General features: G+C 30.0%; 1 protein-coding gene across 5 annotated transcripts in view; it reads left to right on the forward strand.

The window, feature by feature from the left end:
* The window catches only part of LOC125069689 (rap1 GTPase-activating protein 1), a 264762-nt gene that overhangs the window by 172586 nt on the left and 75513 nt on the right, over positions 1-16663 (forward strand). The window contains exon 1 of one of the 5 annotated variants that reach the window (XM_047679223.1): positions 8285-9060. The exons of the other annotated variants lie outside the window; for them this stretch is intronic. Coding sequence (XP_047535179.1) covers positions 8830-9060 — 231 coding nt within the window. The 5' untranslated portion in view covers positions 8285-8829. Of the gene's footprint in view, positions 1-8284; positions 9061-16663 lie in introns of those variants that run through there. 5 annotated transcript variants of the gene reach the window in all.

Raw genomic sequence — 16663 nt, forward strand, 5'->3', positions numbered from 1 at the left:
ATCTTATTGTCTAAGGTTTTTATTAACTAGTTGAATTGTTTTGAGTCATCATTCTTACTACACGTTATAACATGTTTCTAAAAGTCGATTGGACCTCAACCCACCTAACAAGAAACTTTTAAACTTTTCATGAAAAAAAAGGCATAACTATAAAAAGAAGAATGATTCAATTTAAATTTTAGTAATTTTTATTTTCAATGACTTTCATACATCTCATTTATTTTTAATTTTAATCAACCGTAAATACCGCCCCCACAACTCCCGGTATTGCAGAGAAGGAGGACTTCCATAGCTTCGTTAAGCATGGATAGGCGTACCTAATATTTCAAATATTCGACCCATACAGTTACAGTATTATAATTCGTGAATATTACAATACACTTCGTTTTAATAGACATATCACGGGCACGAAAGGAATACATTTTACAGCTGATGAAGAGTAGCGAAAAAAACTGCGTGATTTTTTTGTTCAAAGCTTTGGAATGTGAATTGGGCAGGTAAAAATAAGTGATTATTTAAACAAGGTTGTGTTAAAATCCACATACTTAAATCCTTAGTCATCATTTTATGGTTATTGAGAATATACACCTGGATCCTCAAATTTACTATGATATTTTAAATGTCTAGATAGACTGACAAAGACTAGAACGCGTAAAATAATGTGGTCATCATTTACTTACTAAATACACGAACACTGGTATGATGTTTCGCGAGTGTCAAGCGTAGCCGTCACGCACACTAAGATAACATCTGGATATGTAAATAAACTAAGAAAAACATTAAAAAATTAAAAAAAAAATTTAATTACAACATTATTTTGATACATGTACTGAGAAAAATTCAATGTTATTAAAAGATATTCCATTATATTGTCGCTGGCACAATAAAGATTTATTAATAATATGTAGTACATAGAAAAAATAAACCTTTAACCGCCCAAAACACGGGTATAATTTCCCGTTGGCAACATTAAAGTTGGACGAAGTGAATAGTAAAAATTAAATCAGTCTTTATTTAAATTTATGACTCCATTCGTATTTTACATAACTGCATTATTATTTAGAATATGGCGTCATTAATTTTCCTGGCTGGTAATGTAATAAATATATACATACATCTCGCTGTTCTCATTTTAAAAATGTAAAATGTTTATTTTGTTGAAATATGTATTTACGAATTAAACTCGAAATGTTTTAACCGACATACCTTTTAGTGTTTTCAACTTTTTTATCTAACTTGTCCTCGTTTCGGGTAATGATTATACACTTTGATTCGACCCTTTTAAAAGAATTTTAAAGAACAATTTAAGGTAGAATCGTTATCGATAAGGCTAACTTTTAAGATATTGGGAGATTTGGGTTTTAAGTTCGTCAGTAAAATTCAAGCATTCTTAAATTATTAGGTTTAGTTATGTTTTAAGAACCGGAATTATTATTATAGCAACACTAGAATAAATTTACCCAAAACAGTTTCTATTGCGCTGGTTACAGTTCGAAAGTATTTTTATTTGACCAGTTTTTATGTACATACTTATATGAACATATATGTCACCCTTATTTATCTTGTTTCTTTAAAAATATATTTAAAATTGAAGTCTGTGAAAACTATTAAACAATATAAATACCTTGCTTTTTTTTTAATTTAACAATCTTATAAATGTTTCCATTTTATTTTTTATTCTAAAAATAATAATGTATCAACAAGTTACTTGTTATGTAAATATTGAAATTAATATATGATGTTTTTTTGGTCGTTTTAATTACTGAGCTCTTATTATCCTCATTTGATTCGTAACCTGGTTATGAATACAACTGTCCTGTCTGAGTCAGCAAGCCTGTGGTTATTGATTGACCTTCGCATAAAGAGGCTGGGCCAGTGCAATCTACATTGTATGCTAAATCGGATAAGTTTGTTTTGCAATTAATATAATGAATAGATCAGTAGCCACGCCGACGATAAATGTTTACAAAGAGATATTTAGTTGCTATTGACATAATCTTTGATGTATTTTTTAGTTACTTTAAAGTACGTTTAGAAATGGAATATAATTATGCTGATATATGGAATTATAGAAGTTGAAACATTTTGTTACATTGTTGTCGTTGTCACAAAATGTCGAATCTCAGTCGAATTTGAGTGCTTCGCTTTAGATTTTTTTTTTATGTAGAGAACATTTTAATACATGCAAATTATTTTTTTAACCCAATAAATATTTGAGTAATTTATTTTACCAGTTGCAGTATTTTTTGTACATAAAATAAAATTTATTCGATTTTGACATTTCGATGCATAAAATATTAAGGTCTTCTCAGTTACTATTTATTTATCGTCGTTAGGTTTGAGATCTTAAACAAAACGGGAAGGACCAAAGATATCTAAAAAAAAATAATAATAATGGTATCATAAATTTTCGCAATAATTTGCTTCTTTTATGTCATTTAAATTAGTATCCCTAACCAATAGCCCGAGTCAATAGTTATCTTGGCAGAGTCAACAAACACTGCACTGCTGCAAAGCGATCGTTCATTGTGGACTCATAAGTACAATTGCCTGAAATATATCTTGGCAAGCCCAGTGGTATCATTAAAAATTCGCTTGAACTACATTTTCGTGGACATGTTCCAAATACGAGCGTTTTAAACACATTAAACATGGAATCATGAATATCATATTATAAAGAATAAAAAAAAAAACCTTTTAAGTAATGAGTTCCTCTGGCTCCGTTGTTTTCATCCCCAGGTGTAAACAGCGCTGATTGAAAACGAAAACAAGTGATGAGGTTTTCTTAATATAATTTATAGTAAGTGTGTCATGCTATGAACGCAAGCTACATCATAATAAAAACTAAAAAAAAAAAAGAAAATCTAGGACGAGTCACTTGTACCAACGTTTTGCATTGAAACTTTTTCGAAAACTCTAAAATAAAAACGCTCACTATTCTAAACAAGTGATTAAAAAGGATGCGTATGGCTATGTCGGGTTCCTATATTTAATGAATCGTTATTGTACATCAGTAACTGATCGTTTATGAGTTATGTGTAACTAGTCGATAAAATCGTTGCTATATTGAAAAATATTTTCACGGGAACGCTTTTGTATATCGCCTCGTAAACAATTTTACCATCCGTAGAAAAACAAATTGTTTCTTAAATATAGTAAATAATCATAGTGAACTATTTAGTCACAGATAAATATGTAAACTACGTCGTCTATTCCAAATTTAAATATTATTATTTAGTAATATTAGTGTAGAGTGAAAGTCGGATATCCGATCATAGCTTTATTGATTTTTGTGGGAGTAGGAATCTTTAAATGGGCTTAACTTTTATTTCATTAAAAAAGTGTATAAACCTGAAAGGGAAGTAAAGACGTTATGATATTAGTGAATTAACGCCAACATAATACGACAAATCAATCTGGATTAATAAAGTCGATTTAAATATTTATTAAAGTATAATAAACCATAAACAACTTAAAACTTTGCTATAAGCGATAGTTCTTTTTTATTGTTATAAACGATGGCCAAGAAATCGATATGCATTTAACTTTGAAATATTAAAATCCCAAACCTTCATGTGGTTTTTCAGCATCGTACTGAAGGAAAACAATATAAGGAAGGAAGGCTTAAATTACTAATTCAAATTACCAATTGAATGCATAAAGGATCATTTATAAAGCAATATCAATAATGACAATATGAAAATATATTTACACAAGAATTATTCACATTGATGACGAAAATATTAATATACAAATCATAAGTAAATATAGGTACTCTCAGTTTGTTAAACAAAGTGCGGATGGAGCGAGTCGAATATTATAGTGAATCAACAAAAGCAAAACGATTTTTTTTGAATACTTATAATTAAAGTACACACCTTTGATATATTAACAAAACGGGACCGTTCTACCGAAAACGTTATTAAACGTTATTAAACGTTACGTATTCGTTTTATTTGCTTTCCCAAAAAAAAAACAATGTGTACATTATACATACATGTCTCGAGTTTCAAGATACAGACACAGAAAATATTAAGAATCCTTAATATACATTACGTAACTGTAGTTCAGAATTGTATCGACATACATATCATGTATGATTTTAGTTTAAATTTTCGTCAAATTGTAGTCTGTGTGTGTTCCAAAATATAGATTGTTATGGAGTCTAGTATTGTTCCAGTGCCTATACTAACGACCGCCAAATGAGGAGCATGCAGTTGCATAACTGATGCATCGCTTATGTAATCACAGCTATAGAGATGTGACACTAGGTGTGAGATTTGAGTTATTTTGCAATCGATCTGTATCTTAGTTATTTCACAAATGTCATAGTTTCGCATACAATCGCAATGTGATATACGCTATTGTATTCCATACCTTATCGCAGTGTTTTTTTTTTTGCAATAAAGAAATATCATAAATTATATTTTTTGTTTTATCGTTACATAGAAATTTATTATTAAGAATTGTTGGTTATAAGTTATACTTAATTTAAGTAGTTAAAATATTTATCGATAAATTGTAACATCCCTAATCGAACGTGATCTTTTATAAGGCAATCACATCGCAGACCTTCATCGAGTATTAGATTCGGAGAATAGAATTATCTAATTCTAAACGCAATACGATTTGTGGTTTTAAAATTAAAATCCACAAAAATTTTACATTACAACATATAGAAAAGTAAATCAAGTAACTTATTTTAATACACTTATTATTTTGTTTTATTAATTTGTTTATAATTGCACGTCGCTTAAGGAGATATCAGAGAAACAAAATTTAAAAATAAACAAAGTAATAGATATCTTTAATGACGAAATAATTAGTAAAAATCTAATAACACTTAACTATGTAATTCTTCTAACAAATATTTGTGAGAAAAATAAATATTGACGATATTTGTTAATTAATTCAGCAAGATAAATAAATTGTCATATTAAAACTCTCATTACCGTGAAACACATTTCTAAAATGAATAACTCTTTCCAACATCGTCTGAATAGTTAAACAGTAATTAGTTAACGAGTTCTCACATTCGAACTTCACTCTATTATCGCATTCATCATTTTTTACTGTTCATTATTTTAAGCTTTATTTAATTCTTAAACAACCATATATAATTATGTCACTGTAATATAGGCTTTAAATAATAATAACTAAATACGTTATTTACTTGAAGGTAGGTTTTATTTTGAGTTATTCCTGTTTGAGTGAATGTAACTACAGATAGGAGTATAATACAACAGGTCTATGTCATCCGCCTGCATATGCTCTAAAATATGATAGTGGCAATAAATAAATGGACAATATTGATAATATATTTGGACATCAAATAAGTAGATTTCTTCCGTTTTATTGTTTTTTAAACAATATAAAATATATTTATGTAATATATAAAAATGTATATCTGTAGGAGATAAATAGAATTGGAGTTTGCCCGTTGATTATGAAAGTTTGCTCATAAAATATGGCGAATGAATATAAAAAAAAATATGTTTACTTGGGGGTAGGGCTTTGTGCATGCCCGTCTGGGTAGGTACCATCCACTCATCAGATATTCTACCCCCAAACAGCAGTACTCAGTATTGTTGTGTTCCGGTTTGAAGGGTGAGTGAGCCAGTGTAACTACAGGCACAAGGGACATAACATCTTAGTTCCCAAGGTTGGTGGCGCATCGGTGATCTAAGGAATGGTTAATATTTCTGACAGCGCCATTGTCTAGGCGGTGGTGACCACTTACCATCAGGTGGCCCATTTGCTCGTCCGCCTACCGATAACATAAAAAAAGTATATTTATACGTAGAAGTATTTTAAGATATCCAAGTTATTGTAACTCGATACAGAAATAGAGGCCCGTCAACTTACCTACCGTTAAAACGATCACTATGACAATTGGTATATCACAGAGGCAGAACAACGTCCACCGGATTGACTGTGACGTATGTTCCTAAATCATTCATACGATTGAGGTAAAAGTTTTTGCTGTCGTGTGAAAGTTTTTGGGATAATACAATCAACGTACAGTTGAAGATCATGTCATCGTTTAGTTGTATATAAGTATATATTATTATTTTTATACAAAATGTATGTAATATGTAAAGAGGCTTTATAACATGCCGGAAACTATCTATTCTTTTAATAGCCGTAAAAAAAAAAAAAATATTTTTAATTATATATGTTTATATTTACTTTTAATTTATAATGTCAATTGTTAAGACATAAATGCTTGTAAATTTCTAACAGGAACCTTTTTTGTACTAATTGTCACTGATTAAAGACAGAAAATCCTTTTAAGCGATTCCCTTGAGAGATTTTTATCATAGCATTTGTGTAAAAAGATTCATTCTAAATGAAAAGTAACGTCCATTTGCACAGAACGCACATCGGCGTCATGCTACGTTTCTAGAAAGAGAAAATTTCCAGCAAACAGTGAGGTTTTAACATTTTAAACCATTTCTATACTTAAAGAAAGTACCGTATTAAATCTAGTGTCGTTTACCTCAAAGTGGAAAGTTGTGCTGATGTCAAATATTATTAAGAAATTATGATTTATTACACAATCATATTAAAAACACCATTAATATTTATATAAAATATGTAAAGACGTTTTACAATTATTACTCTCATTATCGAATATTATATAAATTAAGATCTACGTATTTAAGTATTTATTTTGTAGTACAATAAAAAAAAAATAAGCAAACATTTCAATGACGACAACCTTATGTTGTGTTATAAAAACGGAATTTATTATAAATAAGAATATATATACAAAGCTTTGAATATAAACTATTATTGTCAATAAAATACTTTTGAGGACATTCGCCAGTTTTGTATTTAAAAACAAACGATATAAAGTAGAAAAGTTAAGGCACTGGCAACAAAAGCAGTAACTTTTTACGCAATAAAAAAGTTATGCTATTTGAATTTAGAACGGCCTATATCCTAAAGAATACATTTTGTTGTAACTATTATTAATTATTGTGTGTTAGTGGAACACCAGCGCTTTAAATTAAATTTGACACTTTTTTTACTTCGCTATTTGTAATTCGAACGTTGTCACTGTAATATGAAATTGTTTGTATTTGCTATTGTTATCCCGTGGCTAACCAAATGTTTGAAGCGACAATCAACATATGATGCGACATGAGAATTTGCATTGAGGTTACACGAATTTTATCGATACTGTGTTTTAAAAAAATGACAGACTTAAAAAATATTCCAATTTTAAATTGATTTCATGGAAATCTTTACAATAAAGCGACGCGATAAATACAAGTTTAATATATTTTTTAAATGCACCTCCAACCTCCTTAGAGGTTTTTTTTTTGGTTCAAACCTTAAAAATGTCTCTTCACAATATACAGAACCACATCCTTCCTATACAGCCGGATGGCTTTCTAAGATTTCCCTCAAGCTATTTAGACTTCGGAACCAGCTGCAATTGCACCTGTTGAATCTTTGTTCCAATTGCTCCCCATGGGGTGATGCGCCATGCCTGACTGTGAACCGGATATTCCCACGCGCACCACTCCTACATACAAATGTGTTTTTGCGATTTGTAATTGGAAATTTTGACTAAAGAGAATTCGTTTGGTATTCTATTAAATGATCCAAAAGTTACAAATTCAAAATATTATTTAGAATTTTAAGATTACGAATACAGTATTGCTTCTGTTTCAAAAACTTAAGTGACTTTAATTTTTAGCAATGTTTGTGTTGTATGTAAAATGTTGATTTGTGTAGTAGTTTTAAGTGCGGCGGTTAAAAAATTATATACTATTTGCTACGTGTGGACAAAGTTGTAATTATATTATTTAGCATAATTTAGTTGAAATAAAATACTTGTTGGTTGGAATTAAAATAAAATAACCCTGACTCTTTAGTACACGGGAATAAGTTCTTAGTTAAGGTCAATTTGTATGTATTCGTATATATTTATTATTTAATGTTAATTTATTCAAGCGTAATAATTGGTTTTAATACGTGGGTCTTAGTAAAAGAAGCTTAGGTATTCAATTGAACGCTAATATCTTTCATTATCTTTTAATGGATATAGTTTTTTTGATGGAAATATTCGCATTCTGTAATAAAGTTTTTGTTTTCGGCTTGCTGCATTCACCTGTCTTGTCTTCACGTTCTGCATCTGAAAGTTGAATGCGCTCTTTGTCCTTATCTGTTTTACAGAAAATGTCTTGAAACGAAAGAGATGGAGCACCTTTAGCGAAATGGCGACGGTGGAAGCATGTGGCACGCGCCACTCCATTCGGTTTACGAACGCGGGTCAGTGTAGACGTCGTGTTTCGTTGCGTTTAATAGTCAATTCTAACGCTTCGATCGTATTTTGACAGTTCCGGAACATTGTACTCTATCTCCAATCGGATTGTTTTGGTTATCAATATATATTGAATGTGTGATTTTGTGAGGTATATTTAATTTGGACGTATGTATGAATTTGTGTTAACAAGTGTTGACTATTCTTTTTGTTTATGAAAAGAAGTTTAACCTACATCAAGGGAAAGAAAACGCCGGGTGCGAAGTGAAAGTTTGAATTTCGCAGTTTTTGTGTATCGTCGTGGACAAAGATATTTAGAGCGAATTTTTGGAGGCGGTCTCTTGAGCCGTGTAGATAATTGAAAAACTTGTCGGACGGTTAAGGGGACGAGCAGCTGGGTGACCTGAAAGCTGATAATAAAAATAAACGATACTACCAGATTTATTTGGAGGTCTTTGAAGTCGGATCTTATGATGATTAATGAAGCGTGTGATGTGAGGCTGCGATTTGGGAAGCGTTGAGATTCGTTCATCCGGCGATTTTTTTCGGGCTTTATGAGGGAGAGAAGGTCCCTGCCAATAAGCGGCGAAGTGGCGCTTAAAAGCGAGAAAGATGGAGCTGGGAGGGGTTTGGTTGTGAACTCAGTTTTATGTGGTGTTGTGGATGAACTATCGAACAGTAGGACTGGAAGACGAGGTTCGTGGGTGCGACACGCAGTCATGGGTGTGCTCAGATGGAAGGATTTGACCGGAGTAAGGACCAGTACTCCTACTGAACAAAAAGAGGTACGTGTTATTAAACGAGTTGTAATTTTACGGTTCGTGTGGTATGTCATTCGAGCTGTTTACTTTTAGATTACGATTATGTTTACTGGTGCTATCGTACCTAATATTTGAAATTTGTTTGCATTAGTAAATAGTTAAGAATAATAACGATAGCTATAGTAAATAGTTTACTAATCACCGCATGTTCGAGTCAGTGAGTAAGTTTAAATCGTATATGCTATAATATTAAAATAATAAAACGAAATAATGCTTCTACATTTTTTTCAAATTACAAGTGTTTTGTTGTGTTTCACATGTGTTCATAGGTTGATCGAATCATCTAACTTCATTTTAAACCAATTAATAATCTTTACAAGTGATTAGGAAATTTTGCACACACTGGATGAAGTCTTAATAAAAACTAGCATATTATTATGTAATTAATTTCAGTATTGGTATTCTTGCTGTGTAGTCTAAGAGTATAGTTAAAGAGACTTGATTCCAAAAAAATATAAATTTGTATTAACTTTTTATGTTGACATATCGTTTAAAAGTGAATCATTGTGTTACGTAAATATGAGTAATGGAGAAAATCCTCTGTTTTGGCCGCGATCGTTTCATGTTGGCTCTGATTGACGTCATTTTAGTTTTGATGTCAATTTGGTTAACATCTTGTCATGAGTTAACATCACCCATTCACATAGTATGACTGTGTCAAGGTGGTTTATTTGAGGATGTTTTTACTGTTAGAAATGTTGAGAGTAGTTATTATAACTTTTTCGTGTTCAAAGTGGAATCGGCTTTACGAAATTGCTTTTTAGTTTTATAATTGAAACAGTTTTGGTATTGCATTTCTTTCTTTAACACGTTTTAGATATGTCCAAACCTCTAAGGCCGCCTTTGCCACTGCACATGTTTTTGTTTTTTATTTATTTTTGGTATTATTTTTAATCTATAAATACAAAATAAATTAATCTTAGTAAATCTATCATATTTAAAATGTTTTATATAAGTACGTATAACTAATCTGTTTGTTTTGATTTCATAAGTTATTGTTTTAATATCAAAACGATACCCGCATACGAATCACTATTGCAATCGCTACTTCGTATTCGCCTGTGCGCAGGTGCACTTCCTTTCACGGCCCGAGACATTGCTTAATGAAAAATTACAGTCTTCCTCGCGGTTCCTCGCTGACTAAGATTTATTAAGGACCCTCTTCATACTTTTACTTCGTGACGCACACACAATTATTTTAATAATTCACCAGAGGTCAAAATGCACTAAGAATACAATACTATTAAACTGATACGATCTAATTCAGCGCACAAAAAACCTATCTAGATTTACATTGTAGTCATACTAAAAATGAATTAAAAATTAAAACTATTTAAATATAATTTATATTCATATTTTTTTTTTATTTAAATAAGAATTATTACCTAACATTAAGTCTTTAAATATATACAAATGAGAATTAAAAATAGTTACTGTATTATGGATTAAAATTAAAATTAGTATTATGATGACTGCAGATTATACTGTATGGTACATGACAAAGTCTGCCGGATGTGGTTACTTAAATAAAATATCAATAACTTGTTTTGTAGGTGAATTAATGTAAAAAATATATATTTTAAATTTTGAATTTACTATTGAAATCGATATCTATTTGCATTATATGGTTGTTGTATTTCAAAACGGAGTGACAAACTTTTTTCTCTTTAACAATGTAACTAAGAAAAGCACCGGTTCACTTAAAAATGTAATAAAAAAAATCTTTAACGGTCTGATTGCCGCGTCAGTTCGTTTCCTATTTACATTTTTTATCTTATATTAAAAAACTTCGACGGTACTTTCAAATTTTTAGTATACATTAAATATAAATACTGACAAAGTTTAGTAATAACTATTATGATTATAAAATAAATTAACATATTATTGTGTATGGAGTATATCATTATTGATACAAAATATTCTATTCACAATAATATTTGACAAGCGTTAATAGCGCATTGGTCTACGGGCCGGCTAGCAAAGTAAAAAGTCGCAGGTTCGATCTTGACCCCATGGGCTATAAATTGTGGTCCGAACTAGCTCTCAGCTTATTGAAGGTGGCAATAGGAATATTTGTAATTCCTTCGTGATAGGACATTGTCAATATTATTAAAAAAATATATATTGTTCTGAAAAAATACCATTCATGTTATAATACTGCCAAACCCGTATTTCTGTATTGTTGAGCTGTCCTGTTTTGAAAGGTGAATGAGCTATTGAGTTACGTGCACAAGGGACAATATCTTCCATCATCCCACATGGTTAGTGGCACGTAGACTGTACTTATAAACAGTTGTTCCATTTACCCGACAACCACGTACGTTTAACACTAAGCATAGTTATAAAATAAAATATATTTATTTAAAAATAAGACAACGTATTTCGTCATAGATTTTCTCAATACGATAATCGATTGTTTTATAAATCTCGATGTCTCGAATAACCCAATCGATGTTCCTAATATTTGCAAAAGCAAAATACATCTCGGAAAGAGGTCATAACAAAAATCGTGTCGAGACTGCGTGTATCGTTGGATATTTCTCACTCCAATTACTCTCGACGTTTTTACTGCTTTCAGGGTTGTCATGCGAAAATTCTCTAATTAATGCAACTTTGTATGAAAAATATGCATCACGTTTTTTTTTTTCTCTTATAACAAACTCTTTTAATTAGTATTCGGTTTTACATTTTTAATGCGGCTCGTAAGTAGATACTTGACATTTATATTGAATTGCAAGCAAAATATTGTTAACGAAATTTTATTTAAAGATTTTTTTTCTGGTTCACGACGTAACTCATCAAGGAGATTTTCATACCTTTTATATGCAGAAAGAAAAATACTTGATAGGCTTAAATATGCGTAGTATCTGACATTCATTCAAACCATTTAATTATTTCCATTTCTTTTATTAGTGTTTTGACATTTAAAAAAATAAGACACAGTAATATAAGTGAAGTCGTTTGTATAAGTTTTGTATCATGTTTTTTCAATTATTGTTCTGTTGTTTCTTTGTTTGCCAACCCTTAACTTATTACCATAGATTTGATGGCAATGTGCCGACACGTTTGGGACAAAATTATATTAACATAAGCGAGGATATCGTGAAACTTTTTTTTATTTGTACAGTAATATTATATTTTTCTTAGTCTTCGAAAGATAAATAGCACAAAATAAATAAATAAATACGTTTAACGTAGAATTAAAATCGTATGTTATATGAGACAAAGAATATCTGCTAAGCTTATTATCAACAAAAAGGATGGTGTATTCCTGGATTAAGTTATACAAACATATGTTAGGGAAAGCCTACACGATTAGTTTGAATGACACGTAGAAAATTCATCATTCTGTCCGTCGCCTAATAATAAATCAATCAATATTGTGCTACATCGGCAATAGCGTGATCAAATTTCATTTTTCTCTATTATTTATGAATATATTTCGAACACTACTATTCATACACACTCAAATAGTCGATGAAATCTATAGTACAATTAAGCCTATGTACTATGAATTCGAGGTGGCCCAGTAGATACAATGTATAGATCTTAGTAGGTATTGGGTTCAAATCACGTAAATCTATTTGTGCTTATAATAATCTCGACAGCATCTTGGTAAAATAATTTTAACGTTATTTTAACGTAATAGCGTTCGATATTTACGGGCTTTTATTTAAGTGTATGTGTTAATATGAACAATGAGCAATGCATGAACATTCTATAAAAACTGTGTTTTGTTTTTATTTCTTATATTGTACTTCAAAGAAGTCTTTAGGTTCTTAAAATCAGTTATTATAACTTATAATGCAGGAGGTACAGTATAGTATTACGCATAGTCAGAATATTCAAACCAAATAAATTACAGTAATAATTTAACGATTTTGTATTAAATCAGTTACGAAGGCGAGAGAAAGAAAATAAGAGCAACGTCTTTGTTTGTAACCGCGATGAAACGTGTCTGATGTTAAAAGTATGTACCTACAGTCTTTATTTATATATTATTGTTATTTAAATAAAATAGCTGAGCCATTTAAGTAAGAATCGTTTATATATTATAATAAATAAAGCTTATTTGCAATGCGACATCAATTGAGGTATTAATAAAGGCGAATAAATTGGTCCCGTTTGTCAGAAGTAATCGCATTGCAGATCCTTAATTTAATTTAGATTTCTTCGCTCTTGCAAGAATTTAGCATTTTTTCTCGTTATTAAGCAGTCAGCTACTTTGAAGTTAATAGAGAAAATGCCAACATTTTTCTCGTTTTTAATACTAATTTATTGAATATTAACATCACAATTAATTTATATTGATAAACCATGACAAGGACAGGACATATCAGCTTTCTCTTTCTGTAAGCTTGTGACTTATATTTTGATATAGTTGGCTTAATTAGTGTCAAATATTTATTAATTTTTTGAATAAAGAATCGAAATATATAAAGATAATATTCTTATAAACTGTACACTACAAAGATATATATTTTACAGTATTACTCGCATAATCAGTATACTTTTTCACTTAACTAAAAGATTTATATACATTTATATTTATTAGTATCGTCTGTAATTAAAATTCTTAATTAAATGTAGCGAAATTTTCCCAGGAATTCCTGGGAAAATTATAAAAAAAAAACTTTTTGATATCAGCGAATTCAAGGCGAAAAAAAAACAATTTTACTTCATATTTACAAACACAATGCAAAACGAATACATTTCCTTTGTAAAAGCGAGTCATAATTAGTGTACAAGCTTTTACAACAACACCCTACATTTACGATTGTAAATAAAAACAAATAGTACAGTCGACAAAAGACTAAAGATTTGTTAGCACAAGCAAATGCTATCTCCATCATTATTACGAAATTGAACGCGGTCAAGAGAGAACAATCTTGCACTTTAGTTATAGAAAACAAGAAGTACATTAGAAGTGGTATCCAATTATTTTTAACAAAGTACTTGATTTCAGACTTGTTCAAAAATATATTGTTTATATATTTTAACTTTAAACAGCCATCTATGAAATAAATTTTATGATATATTTAGTAAGAGAGTTCCAGACAGCTCTTGATTCTGTACGTAATACAATAACGGGCTGCATGATTTTTTATTTGTTTTAAAATACAATAACATTTTTATACTTAAATTCAATATAAATTATATATGAAGTTGTATTTGTATAATATAAAGTATTGAATAATTTTAAGTCATCTCCTTACAACTTCCTTTTTTAAATATCAAATGACTTACCATCACAGGTTTATTTCATTGTAAATTGTAAGGAATTGCATCGCGTGAACATAACTGTACGTATAGTCAAAATATCTGTTATTAAACTGAAGGCTGACTCTTTATCCTTGATAACTTATTTGCGTAATGATAAATAATGGTTAATACTTTCTATGAAACTCATATCTATATATATGTAGAGATGCCCATTTAGTCAGAATTAAAAAAAAACAAATTATTCTTTATTCAAGTAGACTTACAAAAGTATATTTGAATCGTCATGTTACAGTATAGAATTAAATATAAACCTAAGATCGAAAAGGAGAAGAACCAGCAAGACACTCAGTAGATACTCTTTTCCATAAATTTAATTACAGAGCATGTCATTAAAGTACAATAAATTTCATATACCATTTGCCTGAAAATCAACAAATACCAAGTCCACGCTTTTTATCATTAATATATTCCTATATTGAACAGTATGCCTTATTCATCGGTGTTTTTTGGAAATTAGATTAACATTTTTTAAAAGGCCAAGTTAAAAATGTCTGCATTACTTTAAATTATTTATAATAAAAATATGTGTTGATAGTTTACTATTATCATATTTTGATGTCAGTTCTATTTTATTTCCTTATCTATGACATCGCCAACGCATTAAAGTCTCAACTTGGCAAGTTGACAACTATTTTATGTTCTCCGTTGTCAAGCGAGATATTGACTCCAGTAAAGCTATTATTTATTTAAAAACAAAACTGTCAATATTTCGTGATACATTTTCAATATAGCCTCGACATTTCAATACTATGAACCAATTCGATTCCATTATTCTGTGGAATGAGTGTGTGATGTATATATTTTCAAAAATAAATAATTGTAATTTTTTTTGTAAATATTTTTTAAATGTTTAATAAAATTTCTCGGGAAATCCTTAATATAACGATTCAATATTTTATATATGTTTACAATTTTTTTTTAACCCAATAAATAATTTTAATGTAATGATAATAAACTTGGTGGCGAATAAAATAATGAGGCCTATGTACTATTTTTTTTTTTGACTAAAGCATCAAATATTGTGCCCAATAATCATAGACGTGGCGAATAAAATACTGCCGGCCATTCATTATTTTTGAATAATATGTTATATATTTAGGGTAATGTGATAAAGTGTGTTAAAGTTACATTTATAAAAGTAGGTTAAATATTTCCCTACAAATTGGTGTTAGCTAAATTGTTTAATATATGAAATTAATTTATGAATCATTTAGTTTATTTTGGTAACGGAATATTTTATGTTTGTTTATATGCATTGCGAACATGCATATAGCTGAAGCAGATGAGATAGAAATCCACAAGTCATATATCATAATCTAAAACACTATAAATTAACTGTCCGTAATTGCTCCACTTCTGGAGTCTGAAAGTTCAACTGCGGGTTGGAAGGAAGTTGGAAAATGACATGCAATTTTCCCCTCTATGATTTGAAATCTTTTATGTTGACTTATGGCATGTTCACATTAAAGTTCGTGTCGTGTGTCGCGTTAAATATTTCGATTACCAATAACATTGAAGTGCAAATAAATAAAATTGAAGTAAATATCTTGGTGGAGCTTTGTGCAAGCCCGTCTGGGTAGGTATCACCCACTCGTCAGATATTCCATCGCCAAACGACAAAACTCAGTATTGCTGTGTTCTGGTTTCCGGCCTTTGTGGAAATGACATCTTAGTTCCCAAGGTTGGTGGCGCATTGGTGATGTAAGGAATGTTTAATATTTCTTAAAGCCCCATTGTCTATGGGCGGTGGTGACCACTTACCATCAGGTGGCCCATATACTCTTTCGCTAACCCATATCATAAAAAGAAAACCCAATCCGCGCCCTGTTTGTTACTTAATTTGATATTCGACTATATACTAAAAATAAAATATAGTTATTATCTTATCCCTAGTTCCATTAAAAACGCTGGTTTCCTCGTATTGCGCGAACTGATTTCTGATTGCTATGTTGATAATGATTCATTTAACTTTATTTCGGTGATATATCAATGTGGGAGACTGGATTTTTCAACATTTGATGATGACAATTACTTTTTAAGCCATTGATAAATTGATTTAACTAGTGCACTAGAATAATTTGTCCAATAAGAACAAAAATGTACTTTTAAAGTTTTAATTTTGTTGTATTTATACAAATTACTTTATTATAAATCGACGCTTCAGTGACTTTGCCTGCTTATCGACTGCCCTAGTTTTGTAATAAGCTTATTGCTGAATATTTATCTCTGTGGTAATTTCTGCAACTTGGATTCTTGGAGGCGGTTTACATCGATGATTTTTAAT

This window comes from Vanessa atalanta, chromosome 16 (assembly GCF_905147765.1).
Source record: "Vanessa atalanta chromosome 16, ilVanAtal1.2, whole genome shotgun sequence".
Taxonomy (NCBI): domain Eukaryota; kingdom Metazoa; phylum Arthropoda; class Insecta; order Lepidoptera; family Nymphalidae; genus Vanessa; species Vanessa atalanta.